The sequence below is a fragment of the Pogona vitticeps genome, chromosome 2, assembly GCF_051106095.1.
Source record: "Pogona vitticeps strain Pit_001003342236 chromosome 2, PviZW2.1, whole genome shotgun sequence".
Classification (NCBI taxonomy): domain Eukaryota; kingdom Metazoa; phylum Chordata; class Lepidosauria; order Squamata; family Agamidae; genus Pogona; species Pogona vitticeps.
The window spans coordinates 19,530,186-19,549,454 of record NC_135784.1 but is presented as its reverse complement, the minus strand read 5'-3'; the positions used below and the strand labels follow the sequence as shown (position 1 = coordinate 19,549,454).

Here is a 19,269-nt window from a genome sequence, read left to right as displayed (position 1 = left end):
ACACCTGTTTGTGTGTGTGTGTGAGCGAATGTGCTTGTTCGCACATGTGCACAAGCGTGGGGGTGCCCTGCCTTCCCCAGCTGGTCTGCGGGGTGAAAAAATTGGGGACCCCTTCTGGAATCCAGAACAGACTTGCCTGAAATGCTGTTTTATGCTTTAAAAATGCCCCCTCTTATAAGTTATTAGAAAGAAAGAAACGTTGTGGGATGGTACAATTGATTTGAACAAAATTGCTTTGGACATTTTTTCACAAACAAACAAGCAAAGAACTCAAGTTACTTGAGTTCTCTCTAGAATGTCTATTGCCTTTAAGTGGCTGCCAGGGAGATAATTTTATTATTTTCTTCTCTTTGGCAAATTCTTTCTGGCCATGATGAGGCTGGGAGAAGTCATCATAAAGTTGATTGTAGCTTAGAAACCCTCTCTGTGGCAAGTAATCCTTGCCTCATCTGTATCTCATTTAAAGGCACTTACTGCGTGGATCTAGTACATTCCATTGCAGATCTTTAATCTACTGAGAAACAAGAATTATATGACAGCAGAATTCTTGGCAGAGTGTGATTTATTTATTTTTTGGCTAAAAACCCCTGGCTATACAGAGGAAAAGGTTTAGGAATCTACGGAGCAGAATTAGCTTCAAGAATCCCAAGGTAACGGCGTTCCGTGTCTAAGTCACACTGGCCACGTGACCACGGAAACTGTCTACGGAGAACCGCTGACTCAGCTGGGCATGACAGGAAAATTTGTCAAGGGGAATCTTTACCTTTATCCCCACAGTAGACCATTCCTTATTGCTTGTCTCATCAACTGGCACTTACAGTCTCAATAAATAACTCCAAGAAACTGGTAAGAGAAAGAATAAAAAGTTCAATTTGCTCAATAGATCAGAAACAGTATACTGTAGAAAAATAATGACGGGTTACATAACTAATGACTGATTGACCACAAGATCGACGAAATTATAGCTCTACATGACTACATGAATACTAACTGACAAAAAGCAGGAAAAGGACTCTTGAGTAGAGAGGTGTGAATCTCTTCAAAACCTGAGGCAGAGGGAACAATTGGTTAATGCTGGAATGATTGACAGTCATCCTGGTTCTGAAAGTTTCCTCCCAGAAAAAAAACTCTTGAAGGCAGCATACAAAGGATTCCAGCAATAATTTCGCGCAATCAAAGGATGGGTGGGCCATATCCAGCCTCTTATGTTCCATTTCATGGCCTTGCCCAAACCACAAGCATGTGGGTAGAAGCGGTTCAGTTCTTGGTGCGCCACAATACATTCAGTGCATTGTTTTTAGCCGAATGTCTTTCTCTCTCCCATGAATACTATTCCCCCCAATTAATCTTCTTCTGATCCCTACGGAGGTGTGTTCCCTGACTGAAACCCCAATCAGAGTCTAGGCAATGACATGGCTTTTCTCCCATGTGCAATCCGTGATATAGAAGCAGCTGAGACATGGAGCTGAATCTTTTTCCACAGTGAAAACAGCTGTATGGATTCTTACACGTGTGGAGCTTCCAGTGACCACCAGGACAGGCTTTTCTCTCGGTCCCACCACCTTCAAAAAGTGCGCTTGGTGGGGACACAGGAGAGGGTCTTCTCTGCTGCTGCTCCGAGGCTCTGGAACTCCCTCCCACTGGAGGCCAGGCTGGCCCCATCTTTGCTGCCGTTCTGCAAGCAGGTGAAAACCGTGCTCTTTTGGCAAGCTTTCTCTGAGCAACTGGCTGCCTGAGTTGGGTTTTTTAATGGATGGTTGTACCTTGTTTCTTTGAATGTCCTTTTGGTGCTGCTTCTGTCTACCATTTTAAATGTGGCATTTTGTTTGACCGTTTTTAGTATTTGTATACCTCCTGTTTTTAGCTTGACAGATTGTCTTAATGATGTAAGCCGCCTTGGTTCCTTTTTAAGGAGAAAGACGGGATTAAACAAATGCTTTAAATATTTAAGTAAATAAATAAATGTTGGACCAAAACTTTTTCCACATTTGGAGCACTTATAAAGCTTTTCTCCAGTGTGGGCTCTCTGGTGTCTGATGAGGTGTGACGGATAACAGAAGTTTTTTCCCCACAGTTTGTGCACTAGTGGGAAGTTTTAGCCATGTCCTGGCTTTGAAATCTGCTATGGCCCACTTGATGGGATACTGTATACAGTATATACTGTATATATATATCGCTACCCCTCTTCTATATTTATAAGCTGTGCGCCTAAATGCTATAAACGCTGGAGTTCCTAACCAAGGTACAGTAAATCCTATTTGTGCTTTGGGGCTGCAGTTCCCAGAATCCCTCACGAAGCGTGGCCAATGGGAGTTGTAGTCCAGAAAACCTAACTCTGTAACAGTCGTACAGAACTCCCTAAGAACGGAAGAAAGGCTCAAGGAGAGAAAGCTGCCAGTCCTAGAACGGCTCTCCCGTCCTTTGTTCTCAGAATGCCATAGAGTTGACCCAGAGTGTGAGGAGCGGAGGAGGAAAGAGCCCGCTTCCGGCTTCAGGCTTTTCCCGCGTGAGGGGCGTTCCATCCCCGGGAATCGCCATGCCGGCCCCTGAAATGGTTCTCGAGCTTCGGAAGTCTGCAAAGAGGGACGCGGCGATGCAGGCAAGGATCGGATACTTAGGAATTCTTGCAGAGAGTTTTTTTTTAAAAAACTCTATTTTTATTGATTTTTGGAACAGGACGACTTGAATTAATAAGTGCAAACCCAATGCTATTGATTTCAGTTGGGAGCTAGCTTAGGAAGTGTGTTTAGGGTTGCAGCCATGCTGGCCAAAGATCTATGTTTTGTGTAACCAGAAATTCAGCCTCCGACCTGTTTCCGTGGATGTAATGACCATTTTTAACTCTATGGGGGCTTCAAACCATTCTATGGGGTGCCCACTCTCCTTATATTGCTCTTATTTCTGAATCCCTAAGTTGGTGCTGCTGGTCTTTTTAATGCCCTGAATCAAGGGTGGGCGACTGGACAAACATCCATCACAATGAAGGATTGTCGACTGCACTTTTGATTCCGTGGGGCTGCCAATCCCATGGCCACTCATCAGGCTGGGGCTGATGGGAATTATAGTCTTGAGAGTAGCTGGAGAGCCACAGAATACCTACTCTGGCCCTAAATCTTTGGGACTGTGATTTAACATGTTAATGTTGTGTTTCGTTTACAAAGGTAAGGGGGGCGGGAGGAGTTCTGTCCTGTTAATATTAGATTCTGTAAAAAAGGAAATGACTGCAACTGCTGGCCACCGTCCTATTGTAGAAATTTGTTGTTTAGTCGTTAAGTCATGTCTGACTCTTTGTGACCCCATGGACCAGAGCACGCCAGGCCCTCCTGTCTTCCACTGCCTCCAGGAGGTGGGTCAAATTCATGTCGGTTGCTTCGATGACACTGTCCATCCATCTCGTCCTCTGTCGTCCCCTTCTCCTCTTGCCCTCACACGTTCCCAACATCAGGGTCTTTTCCAAAGAGTCTTCTCTTCTCATGTGATGGCCAAAGTACAGTGGTGCCTCGCTTAACGACAAATCCGCATAGCGATCCCCTTTTCGGGATCGCTAATGCAGAGGCATACCAATCGTCCCAATGGGCAAAACTCGCATAGCGACGATCGGTAAGCGTTTCGCTTACCGATCTTCGCTTTGCAATGCCCGCGGATCAGCTGTTCGGCGGTTCTAAAATGGCCGCCGGATGCCCGAAATGGCCACGCGCAGCGTTTTCGCGCCCTCCCCTCGCTTACCGAGGGCACGAAAATGGCTGCCACTATGGAGGAAACTTCGCTGAACGGTAAGTTTAGGGCCCATTGGAACGCATTAAACAATGTTTAATGCGTTCCAATGGGTTTTTATGTTCTGTTTAGTGATGTTTTCATGTAGCGAGGGTTAATCCAGAACGGATTAACCTCACTATGCGAGGCACCACTGTATTGGAGCTTCAGCTTGGATCTGTCCTTCCAGTGAGCACTCAGGGTTGATTTCCTCCAAAATGGATAGTTTTTTTCCCCTTGCAGTCCAGGGGACTCTCAAGAGTCTCCTCCAGCACCACAATTCAGAAGCATCAATTGTTCTGCAGTCAGCCTTCTTTTTGGTCCAGCTCTCACTTCCATACATCGCTACAGAAAAAACCATAGCTTTGACTATGTAGACCTTTGTCAGCAAGGTGATGTCTCTGCTTTTTCAGATGCTGTCTAGGTTTGTCATTGCTTTCCTCCCAAGAAGCAGGTGTCTTTTAATTTTGTGGCTGCTGTCTCCATCTGCAGTGATCATGGAGCCCAAGAAAGTAAAATCTGTCACTGCCTCCATATCTTTCCTTCTATTTGCCAACAGGTGACGGGACCAGTGCCCATGATCTTAGTTGTTTTTTTTTAATGTTGAGCTTCAGATCATTTTTGCACTCTCCTCTTTCACCCTCATTAAGAGGTTCTTTAATTCCTTCTCACTTTCTGCCATCAGAGTCTATCATCTGCATATCTCAGGTTGTTGATATTTCTTCTGACAATCTTAATTCCGGTTTGGGATTCATCCAGTCCAGCCTTTCTGCATATAAGTTAAATAAGCAGGGGGACAACATACAGCCTTGTCGTACTCCTTTCCCAATTTTGAACCAATCAGTTGTTCCATATCCAGTTCTAAATGTTGTTTCCTGTCCCACATAAGATGGTCAGGCACTCCCATTTCTTTAAGGACTTGCCATAGTTTGCTATGGTCCACACAGTCAGGCTTTTGCATAGTCAATGAAAGAGAAGTAGATGTTTTTCTGGAACTCTCTGGTTTTCTCCATAATCCAGCGCATGTTAGCAATTTGGTCTCGAGTTCCTCTGCCCCTTCAAAATCCAGCTTATACTTCTGGGAATTCACGGTCCACATACTCCTGAAGCCTATCTTGTCGGATTTTGACCATAACCTTGCTAGCGTGTGAAATGAGTGCAATTGTGTGGTAGTTGGAGCATTCTTTGGCACTGCCTTTCTTTGGGATTGGGATGTAGACTGATCTTTTCCAATCCTCTGGCCACTGCTGAGTTTTCCAAATTTGCTGGCAAATTGAGTGTAGCACCTTAACAGCATCATCTTTTAAGATTTTAAATAGTTCAACTGGAATGCCATCACCTCCACTGACCTTGTTGTTAGCCATGCTTTCTAAGACCCACTTGACTTCACTCTCCAGGATGTCTGGCTCAAGGTCAGCAACCACGCTATCTGAGTTGTCTGGGACATTCAGATCTTTCTGATATAATTCCTCTGGGTATTCTTGCCACCTATTCTTGATGTCTTCTGCTTCTGTTAGGTCCCTACCATTTTTTCTCCTTTATCATATCCATCTTTGCACAAAACGTTCTTTTAATATCTCCAATTTTCTTGAACAGATCTCTGGTTTTTCCCTTTCTATTATTTTCCTCTATTTATTTGCACTGTTCATTTAAGAAGGCCCTCTTGTCTCCCCTTGCTGTTCTTTGGAAGTCTGCATTCAGTTTTCTGTAACTTTCCCTATCTCCCCCGCATTTTGTTTTCCTTCTCCTCTCTGCTATTTGTAAGGCCTCGTTGGACAGCCACTTTACTTTCTTGCATTTCCTTTTCTTTGGGATAGTTTTTGTTGCTGCCTCCTGTACAATGTTACGAGCCTCCAGAGTGTTTGTGATGACCAGCTCGTTCTCTTGACAAAACTCTATTAGCCTTTTCCCTGCTTCGTTTTGAACTCGAAGGCCACACTTTCCTGTTGTTCCTATTATCTCTTGACCCCCTACTTTAGCATTCAAGTTCCCTATAATGACAAGAACATCTTTCTTTGGTGTCAGTTCTAGAAAGTGTTGTAAGTCTCCATAGAACTGGTCAATTTAAGCCTCTTCAGCATGGGTGGTTAGTGCATAAACTTGGATTACTGTGATGTTGAAAGGTCTGTGCACTCCCCTACCCCTTCGCGCATGCACAGAAGCTAGAGAAATACATTTCTGTGATGTCATTACCATAATTGGCCACTAGAGGGAACCATCAACCATGCTTCATCCAGTAGGACCCTCATATCGTCAGGGTCAGTATCTGCAGGTTCCTTATCTACAGTCTGTAAAAATTAAAAATATTAAAAGAAAAACCCTAGAAATACTGCATAGATTTCTAAAGATGAAACTACCACAGCTGGGCACTAGAGGGAGCTGGAGACCACGCTATGTATAGCATGGTCTCTGTAGCTGGCCCAAGGTGGATGCAGTCTTCCTTCTGAGGTTGGTAAATTGAGTGCCCAGCTCACCAGTGGTGGGGAGTGGACAGTGCTTAGTAGCCTGCAAAAAACTCATTTAAAAACCATTTAACTGTATAAATAAGCATGAGTAGTTTTTCTTGGTGCAAAAAAATTAATGAACATGTAACATACTTTAAAGAAGTAGCAGAAGCAAGCAAGTTTACGGATGCTCTTGCATCTCACAGTCTGGTTCTCCCCCCCCCTTGAAAGTTTCTCCAGGCCGTTCTGTGTGGGTCCTGGACCCCATTTCAGGAGTCAGTGCAGCTGACCAATAAAGCTTTTTTTAAATTTTTATTCATATTTTAACAAAATTGAAATCAGATGCAAAACTAACGACTGATTGCGGTTTTGGTTGAAAAGGATAATAAATCCATTCCTCCGTCTAAATTTTATTTATTATGCTTTCCCGTTCTTTTTCCTCACCCACAGAAACGAAGAGGTGGTCATTCCAGTGGCACTGGTGTCGCGGTTGAGAAAGCCACCCAGGATCAAAAAGGTGAGCTGATGGGTAGAGCGCCTTTCGGAGTTGCTGCAGAGGCAGCGACATATCTTGCTTGTTTATGATAAATTAATTTGTGTTTATACCCTGCCTTTCCTTGGGTGAGCTCTAGGTAGCGTACATGAGTTTACTCCTCCTTCACTTTATCCTCACACTCTCCTTGCAAGGTGGGTCAGCTTGAGAGGGAGTAGCCTTCCCTATGGTTGTCTACTGAGCATCATGGATCAAAGGGGGTCCTAGAAACTACATCTGTGGCATCTCAGTAATCTGAGTAGTGCTAGATAGTTCAGTGTTTTAGGTCTCTGGCTGTGGTGCCAGAGGTTTAGAGTTCAGTTCCTCACTGTGCCTCCTTGAGAGGGGCTGGACTGGATGATCCCTAGGGTCCCTCTCTTAAAAGCAGATTGATGGCACCGAAACCACAGACGGTGCAAAGGGATGTTTTCAGCGAAATAGAACAAAATATTCTCAAGGGTAGGTTTTACAGGAATGGCGTGGCTCTTCACACTCCCAGCTGACCACGTGCAAGCTGGGATTATAAACCTGCCTGGGGTTTAAGATCTTGTCAAGAGGCTTTTCTCACTGTCCTGCCACTCAAGTGCAAGAACTGAGAGAGGGCCTTCTTGATGGTTGCTCCCAGGCTGTGTGGAACTCCTTCCCACTGGAGGCCAGGCTGAAATGTTCCTTGCTATCATTCTGTGAGCTAGCAAAGATTTTCCCCTTCAGACAGGCTTTAAGTAAGCAATTGGTGGCCAAAACAGAGGGGTTTTTTTACTGAGGGATTCTGGTTGGAGCTTCTAAATTATTTCAGATTGTTTTCATTTAATAATTTTAAGGGTCCGAATCTTATTACTTAGTATAGTAAATTGCTCTAGCGTCAGCCCATTCAGTTAAGGCGATTTAGTGAGTCATTCCCTCTGTAAGTTCCATCCGTTGAAACTGGTCTCCTCTAACTTTGATTGGCTTTAGCAGAGTAGATCACTGCTAGTGTAGAACCAGGGGATCTTTTGGAGGAGTTGACTCACCAAATCCCCATTGATTCAGTGGGACTGCTCTAGTGTGATTCAGTATGCTAAGCAACAGAACTTGAGCCAATTTGTAATACAGTGGTGCCCCGCATGACAATGATAATCCATCCCACTGAAATCGCTGTTTAGCGAAATCGTCATCATGCGAAAACCCTTTCCTCATTGGAATGCATTGAAACCCTGTTTAATGCATTCCAGTGGGGAAAATACCTCCTTGTCCAGCAATGATCGCCCATAGAGAAGCCATTTTGCGAGCGCCGATCAGCTGTAAAAATGGCTGCCCTGCGAAGCATGGGTCCGGAAAACACAGGGCAGCCATTTTGTGAAGCCGAGAAGATGGTCGTCTTGTGAACAAATGGTTCGCGAAACATGAACCTAATCGACGTCCAGCGAAAATCCCCCATTAGAATGATTGTTTTGCAAATCGCTATAGCGATCGCAAAAAGTCATCATTATGCGGATTTGTCGTTTAGTGGGGTCGTCATCTTGCGAGGTACCATTGTACGTACTAAATTGTTTTTTAATGTTGTGATTTATTTAGGGTTGACTGCTTGGAGGCATTTGAAATTCACCTTGGGTCCCATGTGTGGGGAAAAGTGGGGTGTGAATGAATGAGTGAATGAATGAATGACTACCATTTGGAAATATGATTATCTTTGCACTACAGCTCCTGATATCTCCAGTGGCAGAAGATCTGATGAAGTGGGCTCTATTCTTGAACACATGTGCTGTTATAAAATGGATAGTCTTTAAAACAGAGCTGGGTAAAGTTACTTTTCGAAGTGGGGTAACTACTTCCTAGAATCCCTTAGTTGACCTCTTGTAGTATTTGTTTCATCTGTGGATTGATTTTACTCTTATTATTATTGACTTATGTTTTTCCTTTCATCACTATAGTAGGACCCCCATATCTGTAGGATTGGTATCTGTGGTTTCACTTATCCACTGTCTGAAAATATAAAAAGATGAAAAGAAAAAGATCCAGGACATATTTTCATGATGTATTTACCAGAATTAGCCACTAGAGGGTAGACCATGCTATGTATGCTTGTTAAACAATACTGTACATAGCATGGTCTCTGGCCCCCTCCAGTGTCGGGTTCTGGTAGTACATAGTGAAAATACTTATTTTCTGGATTTTTTTACCCTGCTATGTATAGTGTTAACTATTATCCACAGTTTTCGGCATCCACGTAACTTGTCCCAGCTCAAGCCTGAGCTTATACTGTATAGGTAATTTGTGTGTTTAATGTTCTTAGCTCTACCGATAGGACAACCGGACGATGCAGGCAGGGGAACTCAAGCCCCTGAAGCAGTGCATTCTAAGGGCCTTCGGATATCCTTCAGAAACGTGGGAATTCAACACGAAGTCAAGGAGGAACCTCAAGAGGAAACGGTCCAACTCTGGGAAACTCAGTTGCAGGACTTTCTCAGCAGGGTGGAGGCTTCTCCATCCCCACCCCAAGACCCCCAGTTTCCACAGGAGAGCACCCCATGGAATGACGCCCAGGCTTTTCTGGCGGCCTTTGAGCAAGTGGCCGAAGCCTGCCGTTGGCCCCGGGAAGAGTGGGCAGCCCGACTCCTGCCCGCCCTTACAGGAGAAGCTGAGCTGATCTTCAGCAGCCTCGAGGCTGGAGACCGAGAGGATTATGGGAAAGTGAAGGCGGCCATCTTGCAGGAAGACGCTTTGATGAGGGAGAAGAGCCGCCAGCACTTCCGGAGTTTCTGCTACCAGGAGGCTGACGGTCCGAGAGGGGCTTACGGCCGGCTCCGGGAGCTTTGTTCTCAGTGGCTGAAGGTGGAGAAGAAGACGAAGGAGCAGATCCTGGAAGAGCTGATTCTGGAGCAGTTCCTGACCATCCTGCCCTCGGAGATCCAGACCTGGGTCAAGGAGCATCCCTTGGAGAGTAGCACCCAAGCCGTGTCCCTGGCTGAGGAGTTCCTGCACAGTCAGTGCGTCCCCGGAGTAAAAGAAGAGCAGGTAAGAGGGGACGGGATCCCCATCGTGAGCAGGACTAGGACTCAAAATTAGCTACAGCCCAAGGGCAGGAAATGCGAGACCCCCGGGGGGGCCACGTCTGGGCAGGCGTCTCCCATCTGGAGGCCTCTGGGAGAGGCAGGTGCACGAGTAGTAGAACTGCATAGCTGGAAGGGACCCTAGAGATCATCTAGTCCATCGTCCATTGAAGAGCCACAGTGGCAAATGAAACTCTGGCTCTGCAGCCAGAGACCTCAACCAATTAGGGTTGGGGCTTTTTTCCCCCTTTCCTTTTTCTTTTTATTAGAGCAAAAAAAAAATATAGGAGTCTAGTAGCCAGGAAGGGCCTCCCTCTCCCCCCCCCAAAAAGAGAGCCCGTATAGTTCCCCAGGTGGCCTCTGGGAATCACTTTGTTGTTGTTTTTGTTTCGTCATGTCCGACTCTTCGTGACCCCATGGACTACTAGAGCACACCAGGCCCTCCTGTCTTCCACTGCCTCCCGGAGTTGGGTCAGATTTATGTTGGTTGCTTCGCAGACACTGTCCACCCATCTCATCCTCGGTCGTCCCCTTCTCCTCTTGCCTTCACACTTTCCCAACATCAGGGTCTTTTCCAGGGAATCTTCTCTTCTCATGAGATGGCCAAAGTATTGGAGCCTCAGCTTCAGGGTCTGTCCTTTCAGGGAGCGCTCAGGGAATCACTTTGCCTGTCCTTCATTTAAAAGATGGTGCTTAGGAAGCATGTCCTTTTTCCCCCCCAAGTGGAATAACACTCTTTCAAATCTCCCAGAGGTGTGAAACTGATGTAAAGAGAAGGCTGCAAAGATTTTTCTTTTATATATGTGTGGTGGCAGACTTGTCTGTTCTTGGATGGACCTCTCAACTCTTGATGACTGTTAAAGGTTCAGTAGGACACCCATATCTGTGGGGGATCGGTTCCAGGCCTGATGAGATCCCCCAGTGCAGAGGCTGAAACCACAGATAATACATAGCATGGACAGCGTCAGTGGCCATTTCTCTCACTGAAGAATGATGTATTTACATATTTCTGGGTTATTTCTTTTAATGTTTTTAATATTTTTAGAGTGCAAATAAGTGAAACCGCACATACCGATCCCGTGGATACAGGGGTCCTACTGGGAATAGTACTTTTAACGATGGTTAAGTTGATCACCACGGTGGCATTTTTGTAATTTTTTAATTTCACATTCCTCCTTTACCCCTGGATGGTTCCAAATGGCTACTCTCTGTGCATGGACACCAAAAGATTACTCCTGGGGGAATGTGGTCTGGGGGGAGTTTTTTTAGATCATTCCAGAATCCCCACATTTAAAGTGTTAATATCCCAGAAAAACACCAGGCCTCTTCCTTTGAGCATTTAAGTGTGAGGACAGGCTAGGCATTCTTGTCCTCAGCTAGACTGCTGTTCTTCCTTTGGAGGACTGGAAAGCTGTGGATAATAGCAAACATATTGTAGTGTGGTAAAAGAAAAAAACACCCAAAAAAGGTATTTTCACCATGTGTTACCAGAACTGGCTACTTACTGGGCTTTTGGTTTTCCTTGCAGACCACCGAGCCCCAAGGGGAAGGATCTGTGAATTTGCCAGAGGCGGAAGGAGCCTCACTGGATGCTAAAGAGGGGCTGCAATTGTGCAGAGAATCCCGGGCAGAAGACCTCACTGATTTCTCCGATGCTGACCTGTCAGGTAAAGGATTCCCTGCAGCCAAGAAATTAGCATCATGTAGGAAATCATTGAAGGAGACTGGCCTGTTATGGAATAATTGATTCCAGTCCAGTGGTGCCTTGCTTAACGACGATAATCCGTTCCAGGAAAATCGCCATTAAGTGAAAACATGGTAAAGCGGGGAAAAAACCTCATTGAAACACATTGAAACCCGTTCAGTGCGTTCCAATAGGGTAAAAACTCACCGTCCAGCAAAGATCCTCCATACGGCGGCCATTTTCGCTGCCTCTGTAGCAAGGAATCCATCCCTAAACACAGTGGGGAACCATTTTAAGCACCTGGTGGCCATTTTGAAAACCCAACAGCTGTTTTCGATCATCGTAAAGCGAAAATCGGTTCCCGAAGCAGGGAACCGATCATCGCAAAGCAAAATTCCCCCATTTAGATAATCGTTTTCCTATTGCAATTGCGATCGCAAAAAGATCGTCGTTAAGTGGATTTGTCATAATACGGGGCAATCATAAAGCAAGGCACCACTGTAGTCCATAGTTTGGTGGGCTTGTTTATTTCATTTCTACCCTACTGTTCTCCCCGTAAAGAGACCCTAAGCGGCTTACGAAAGGTTTAAAGGCACAAACGTTGGAACAATTACAAAAATCTAAGAAGAGAAGCAATTCAACCTAGTGATCATTAAAAAGCAGAATATAAAACCCTATTTAAACTGGTTTTAAAAAGATAGAGTAACATTTCTCCCAGTAAAGTACCTTTCTAAGTGACACCTATTAAGCACCTCCCTGAAAAGGAAGGTCTCTGCCTGGTGGCAGAAAGGAGGGGTTCAGGTGGGCCTCATGTGGAAGGGAGTTCCATAGTCCAGGAGCAGCCACTGAAAAGATTGTCAAAAGTGAAAGACTGAAAATGATGAAGGCTCTGGAGACCAAACTCTAGGGCAGTGGTTCCCAGTCTTGGGTCACCCAGATGTTCTTGGACTACAACTTCCAGGAATCCTGGCCAGCACAGCTAATGGTGAACCTTTTTGGGAATTTTAGTCCATGAATATCTGGAGACCGAAGGTTGGGAACCACTGCTCTAGGAGGAACAAATGAGGGACATGGGCTGGAAAAGAGACTGGTGGTGTGGCACCCATAATTAAATATAGCAGAATCCACTGGGAATTGGTTCCAAGCCACACTGGAGATATTAAAAACCGTGGATAATAGCAAACACACACCTGCACACAGTACAGTGGTGCCTCGCATAGCGATTGCTCCGTATAGCGATGAACTTTCTGCGATCGCAAAAGCAATTGCTTTGCGATGTTCCCTATGGGGTATTTTCGCTTTGCGATGATCACAGGGAAGCGATCATCGCAAAGCCCCCATTTTCGCACAGCTTATCAGCGGTTTTATAATGGCCACTGGGTAAACTAAATGGCCACCCGCTGTTTTTTGGGATTCCTCACTTTAGAGGCACTGAAAATGGTGGCGCTATGGAGGATCTTCGCTCAGCGGTGAGTTTTAAGCCCATAGGAATGCATTAATTGCATTTTAATGCGTTTCTGTGGCCTTTTTTATTTCGCTTAGTGAAGTTATTGCTTAGCAGCAATTTTTTCCGGAACGAATTAACATCGCTAAGCAAGGCACCACTGTGTGTGTGTGTGTGTGTGTGTGTGTGTGTGTGTGTGTGTGTGTGTGTGTGTGTGTGTGTGTGTGTGTGTGTGTGTGTGTGTGTGTGTGTGTGTGTGTGTGTGTGTGTGTGTGGTGTTTGCAGTAGGTAGGTAGGTAGGTAGGTAGGTAGGTAGGTAGGTAGGTAGGTAGGTAGATAGATAGATAGATAGATAGATAGATAGATAGATAGATAGATAGATAGATAGATAGATAGATAGATAGATAGATAGATAGATAGATAGATAGATAGATAGATAGCATTTTGTGAGGAACAAGGGAATATTGAAACTTTTAAAAGCTTGGCGTGTATGGCAGAGGCCAGCATCCTTTTAAGCTTCTGCTTATTGGAAGATCCCGCCACCCTATTAAGGTGAGATTAGGGTGCTTGATCAGGTGTTGTTGCCACTCAAGGTAGTGAGTGATCTTACAGGGCAGATAAAAATCAGTGATTTAAAAAAAATCAAATTGGTCTAAATGGTCAAAATTCCAATTTAAAAAATAAAAATAAAATGTGGTTTAAATCAAATTCATGCTGGATCTGTATTAGGAAAACCAGCCCTCCATTGAGTCCATGGCAACACTTAGGCAAACAGTGTGATCCTGTGTTCCTATGCTATCTGGTTCATCACAAGCTCAATAGGATCCTGGGCAAAATCTGGGTTCTTTGAGGGAAGAATCCAGAGAGAGAGGGGGAAAGCCTCAAACTTGTGCTTAAAAAGCAAGATTCATGATTTTGACGGGTTATAAAAAATGGCTTTTCTTGTGCAGAAGGATATGGTCTGGGTTCCCCCCTCCATGTTCCCCCCCTCAATTTTCTGTCAGTTGAATCAGCCATTCTCAACAGAGGCCATATGCCTCTTTGGGGAGCCCTCAAACCCTTGAAGGGGGCCACAGACTAGAAACAATTCTTCACGCACCATTTCATAAGGTTTGTTATATGATTTAAACAATCCCGATTCGGTTCATATTTCTTTCATATTGGCCTTATCCGCAGAGTGGATTTGATTCAAATCACAAGTTAAACTTGTAAAATCTTTTTTTAACAACTTAAATAAAATATCAAATCTTAAAACATTTAAATTGTGACTTAAATCATTTTGATTTTTTTTTAAAAAAATCATTGACCATATTTATGGTAGTTTTTTAAAAAAGGTTGAGAATGGCTGAGTTAAAGTGCCAGCTAACCAAGTGAAACTTATTAGCTTGGCTCATGCAAAGTCTAAGCTGAAGAACTGCTTGTCCTTTCATCAGGTGGCGAAGAAGTATATGAAGACGAGGAGAGGCGTCAAGAAGAAAGCTCTCGCCCGAGGGAGCTGCGAAGGATCTCTTCCGAGAGAGCCAGTGGCAACGGCCCTCAGTTCTGTGACCAGGAGAATGGGCGCAGAAAGGAGAGGCCCCCAGAAGTGGGTGGGCAGGCTTTGGCCGGTCGAAAAGCTTATAAGGCAACCAGGAAAAATATCTGCTCTGTGTGTGGGAAGAGTTTCACTCGTCAGTGGGCCTTTAACCAGCATAAAAGAAAACACCAGATTTCACATTCGCCTGAGCAGGAAGGCCAGGTGAAGACAAACCTTGAAAGTCGTCAGATAATGCATGCTGGAGAACATCCTTTAGCGTGTTCTCACTGCGGGGAAAGTTTCACATCAAGGACATTGCTGGCGGCGCACCAGAGGATCCATGTGGGAGAGAAGTTGCCTCCTCCGGAAGTAACCGTTTATATATGCTGCGAGTGTGGGGAGACCTTCAGCTGCCTACAGGATCATGACATGCATCAGAGAACCCACATAAGAAAAAGGCCCAGGGCATCCGTAGAGCGTGAGGAGAAAATAGAGCCGCGGTCAAGCCTGACAGCACCTCAGAACATCCACGCTCAAGAACTGCCTTATAAATGTACCGACTGCGAGAGGCGTTTCGCGACAATGTCCTCCTATAAAAGACACCGTGTTATCCACCGGAGAAGGAAGCCGAGGTCTTTATTCCATAAAGCTCCCGCCAAAAGGAAAGTCTGTCCCATATGTGGGAGAGCCTTCACAGACAATTGGAAGCTTCAAAGACACCAACAAGCCCACCAGTCAACAACTGATGAAGCTGTTGAGCGTAAGGGAGGTTTTAAGTGGGACATGGCTTTGATAGAAAATGGAGATGCCTGCGAAAGAGAGACAGAAGGGCACCTGCTCCAGAGCAAACCTGGAGTACCGGGGGAAGGCTTCCCGTGTTCTCAGTGTGGGAAAAACTTCCACTGGCTCTCGTACCTCGTAAGACATCAGCGCATCCATTCCAGAGAGAAATGTGGCGAGCGTCTCAAGTCGAGCCTGTCTCTTGGAGAAGACAGAAGGAAGGTTCACAAGGGGAAGAAGCCGCCACCTCTTCTCCCAAAATGCCCTGCCCCGGCAGGGAAATCCTCTACATGTCCCAAATGCGGGAAAAGTTTTCCTAGCCCTGCGGCTCTGACGATACATCGGTGCGCCCACAAGAGAGAGAAGCCATATGCCTGCACGCTCTGCGCCAAGAGGTTCGTGTTGAAAAGTTCTTTGTGCCATCACGAAAAGACGAGCCACCGGGAGAAGAAGTTGGCTCCTCTCTTGCCTCAGACACCACCCGATATGAAAGGACGATCCTCTCCGTGTCCTGATTGTGGGAAAAGATTCAGCTCTTTTGCAAGCCTACGAAGACACAAGCGCATGCACTCCGGAGAGAAATACTACCGTTGCGTCGACTGTGGAGAGAGTTTTCTGTGGGATTCAACGCTTTACACGCATCGGAAGAGGTTCCACCAGGGGGAAAAGACGAACCCCCTTTTGCAACAGATTCCTAAGGTGAAGGAGGAAACCTACTCATGTTCTAAATGCGGGAAAAAATTTAAGCGAGCGTCGATCCTGAGGAGACATCAGTGTACCCACGCTCAGAGTAAACCCTACAAATGTGCCGACTGCGGAAGGCAATTCTTGCACCAGTCTTCTTTTGAAAGACATGGAATGAGCCACCAGAGAAAGATACCCGAGTCTCTCCTGAAAAGGACGTCCAATCAGAAGCGAAACCCCTACGTGTGCGCCGAGTGTGGGAAACGTTTTTGCCAGCCGAGGTACTTAAAAATGCACCAGCGCGTCCACGTGGCAGAGAAACCTTTTAAGTGTGAGGACTGTGGGGAGTCTTTCATGTGGAAAGGGTCTTTAAACTGGCATAGGAAGAAGACTCACGGTGGGGGCACATCGCCCCCCCTTTCGCCAACAATCTCTGGCATGCGGGAAGGAGCGCATACCTGCCGCGAATGTGGGAAAAGCTTTGCGAAGGAATTGGGCCTCCTCAGACACCCTTGCCTCCGTCTTGCCGAGAAGCCCTACAAAAGCTCTGGTCGCGGGAAGAGTTTCCCGCGGCCTCCCTCTTTGGGGAAGGACAGAAAGGACCACGAAAACGCCAAAGCGAAGCCCTCTGGGCAAAACTCACTGGGCGCAAAGCGGAAAGTGTACAGCTGCTTGGAGTGTGGGAGAAGTTTTGGCAGTTCAATGGATCTGGTAAGCCACAGGTACATCCACGGTGGAGGGAAACTCCACAAATGTACGGAGTGCGGGAAGAATTTCTCTCAGCGTTCCTCTCTTGGCCGGCACAGAAGGAAGATTCATAAGGGGAAGAAATTGGTCCCGCTTTTGCAAAGAATCCCTGATTTGCAAGGAAAACCCTACAGATGTTCTGAGTACGAGAAAAGCCTCCGTGAGCCGCCAGACCTGTTAGGACACCAAGCCACCCCGGCAAGCGGAAATGGCCAAAATGGCCAAACTTGTTCCGAGTGTGGGAAAACCTTCAGTTCTTACTCGACCCTTCAAAGGCACCAGAGAATTCACAGAGGAGTGGAACTGTACAAATGCTGTGAGTGTGATCAAAGCTTCTTTTGCCAAGACAGCCTTATGAAACATAAGAGAATGCATGCCGGATTTCAGGACCCCACCTTACAGTTATATGAAAGCAAACCCGATGTTACCGAGAGTAGGACTGCTCCGGCCCAGACGGACACGCTGCCCCACGAGGAGTCGGAAAATGCTCCTCCTCCCGGCAAAACGGAGGCCAGTGATTGTACAACTCAGGATGGGAGTCAACCCTTCGAGCTCCCGAATCACACTGATGCAAGTTAAAGAAGAAGGGGGAAAAAATCATGCCGATGCATGCATTTAATACTGGAAGTATTCGTTGGACTTCTGAATTTGGCAACAGATGTACATATTTTTCCAGAAATGTTTTTAGATATATAGCTGTATATATGTGAGTTGGGCGGGGAGCGAGGAAAACAGGTTTTTTTAAATTCATAGAAGATGAAAAAGGCTGTGTGAACCTCAAACCAATTAAGGGGATCTTAAGGAAATGTTAATTAATTCACGAATTAATGTGATGTCACACTATACTTGCCAAGATTGGATGTCCACCTCGGCTCCTTCACATCATCAGGTCCTTCCATGAGGGAATGAAAGGCACTGTCATTTTTGATGGCTCAACATCAGATCCCTTTGACATTCATTGTGGAGTGAAACAGGGTTGGGTCCTCACGCTGACCCTGTTTGGGATCTTTTTTGCTGTCATGCTGAAGCAGGCTTTTGGAACTGCAACAGAAGGCGTCTTATCTCTGGACTAGATCAGACGGAAAGCTCTTTAATCTCTCTAGATTGAGATTGAAGACAAAGTCCAGCTGAAATGCATGCGGGACTTCCTCTTCGCAGATGATGCAGTTGTTGTTGCCCACTCTGCTGAAGACCTCCAACAACTCATGAATTGTTTTAGCAAGGCCTGCCAAGATTATAGATTGACAATCAGCCTGAAGAAAACACAAGTCATGGTCCTGGGCATGGACTCACCTCCCTCCATTACCATCTCCACACAAGAATTGGAGGTTGTTCATGACTTTGTGTACCTTGGCTCAACCATCTCTGACACCCTCTCTCTGGATGTCGAGCTGGATAAACGCATTGGCAAAGCAGCTACCATGTTCTCAAGACTCACAAAGAGAGTGTGGCTGAATAAGAAGTTGACGGCGTATACCAAGATCCAGGTCTTTAGAGCCTGTGTCCTGAGGACACTCCTGTACTGCAGTGAGTCCTGGACCCTTTGTGCATGGCAGGAGAGGAAGCTGAACACCTTCCATATGCGTTGCCTCCGATGTGTTTTTGGTATCACCTGGCAGGTCAAAGTTCCAAATAGAGTAGTCCTAGAACGAGCTGGAATTTTCAGCATGTATACATTACTGAAACAGCGATGTCTACATTGGCTTGGACATGTCATGAGAATGGCTGATGGTCGGATTCCAAAAGATCTCCTGTATGGAGAATTAGTGCAGGGAAATCGCCCCAGAGGGAGACCACAGCTGCGATACAAGGACATCTGAAAGTGGGATCTGAAGGCCTTAGGAATAGACCTCAACAGATGGGAAACCTTGACATCTGGGCATTCAGCTTGGGAGGCAGGCGGTGCAGCATTTTGAAGAGACCCTTGTCCAGCAGGCCGAGGCAAAGAGGCAATCCTGAAACCAGCCAAACCAGGGAGCTGGACAGGAGACAGCCTGCATTTGTCTTCAGCGTGGAAGGGATTGTCACTCTCGAATTGGCCTTCTCAGCCACACTAGATGCTGTTCCAAGACCTCCATTCAGAGCACGTTACCGTAGTCTCTTGAGACAGAAGGATGCCAACATGAATGTGATGTCATCAAGCAAATTAATCCTGCACATGGGAGGAGTTAAAGGGTTGGGATTATTCACCTAGTATGTATCTTGAATTTTTTTTCCTGCTGCAATAAAATTCTGTTTCAGCCTCAGTATTTATACAGAAGAAAATTTTCAATAAAAACGGTATTAAGATAGAAACAACATACTAAACGCTATTTGGCCCTACATCTCACTGTCTTGCAATGACTGGATGGGTCACGGAAGTCTAGTATCGTATCATGTTCTTTGGTCAGTTGACAGATTTTAGCTTGAGCACCAAATGGTCTTTGTTCTTGCTATGTGCTTCCAAATTGCCTCTGACTTATAGTGACCTATGAATGAATGGTCTCTGAAATATCCTGTCCTCAACAGCCCTGCACAGCTCTTGTAAATTTAAACCTGTGGGGTCTTTTTGGGTCTCGGTCCATCTCGTATTTGGCCTTCCTCTTTTCCTGCTACTTCCCACCCTTCCCAGCATTATTATATTTTCCAGAGAACCCTGCTTTCTCGTCATGGGCCC

General features: G+C 45.7%; 1 protein-coding gene across 1 annotated transcript; it reads left to right on the top strand.

Annotated features, from left to right (window-relative positions):
- The first annotated feature begins 2,473 nt into the window (after positions 1 to 2,473).
- LOC110091639 (uncharacterized) lies at positions 2,474 to 18,859 on the top strand. Its single transcript, XM_072988225.2, has 5 exons — positions 2,474 to 2,599; positions 6,648 to 6,714; positions 9,002 to 9,723; positions 11,287 to 11,425; positions 14,320 to 18,859. Exons 1-5 carry the CDS (start codon positions 2,537 to 2,539, stop codon positions 17,190 to 17,192), a joined length of 3,864 nt encoding a protein of 1,287 aa, XP_072844326.2. The 5' UTR covers positions 2,474 to 2,536; the 3' UTR covers positions 17,193 to 18,859.
- Positions 18,860 to 19,269: the final 410 nt, after the last annotated feature.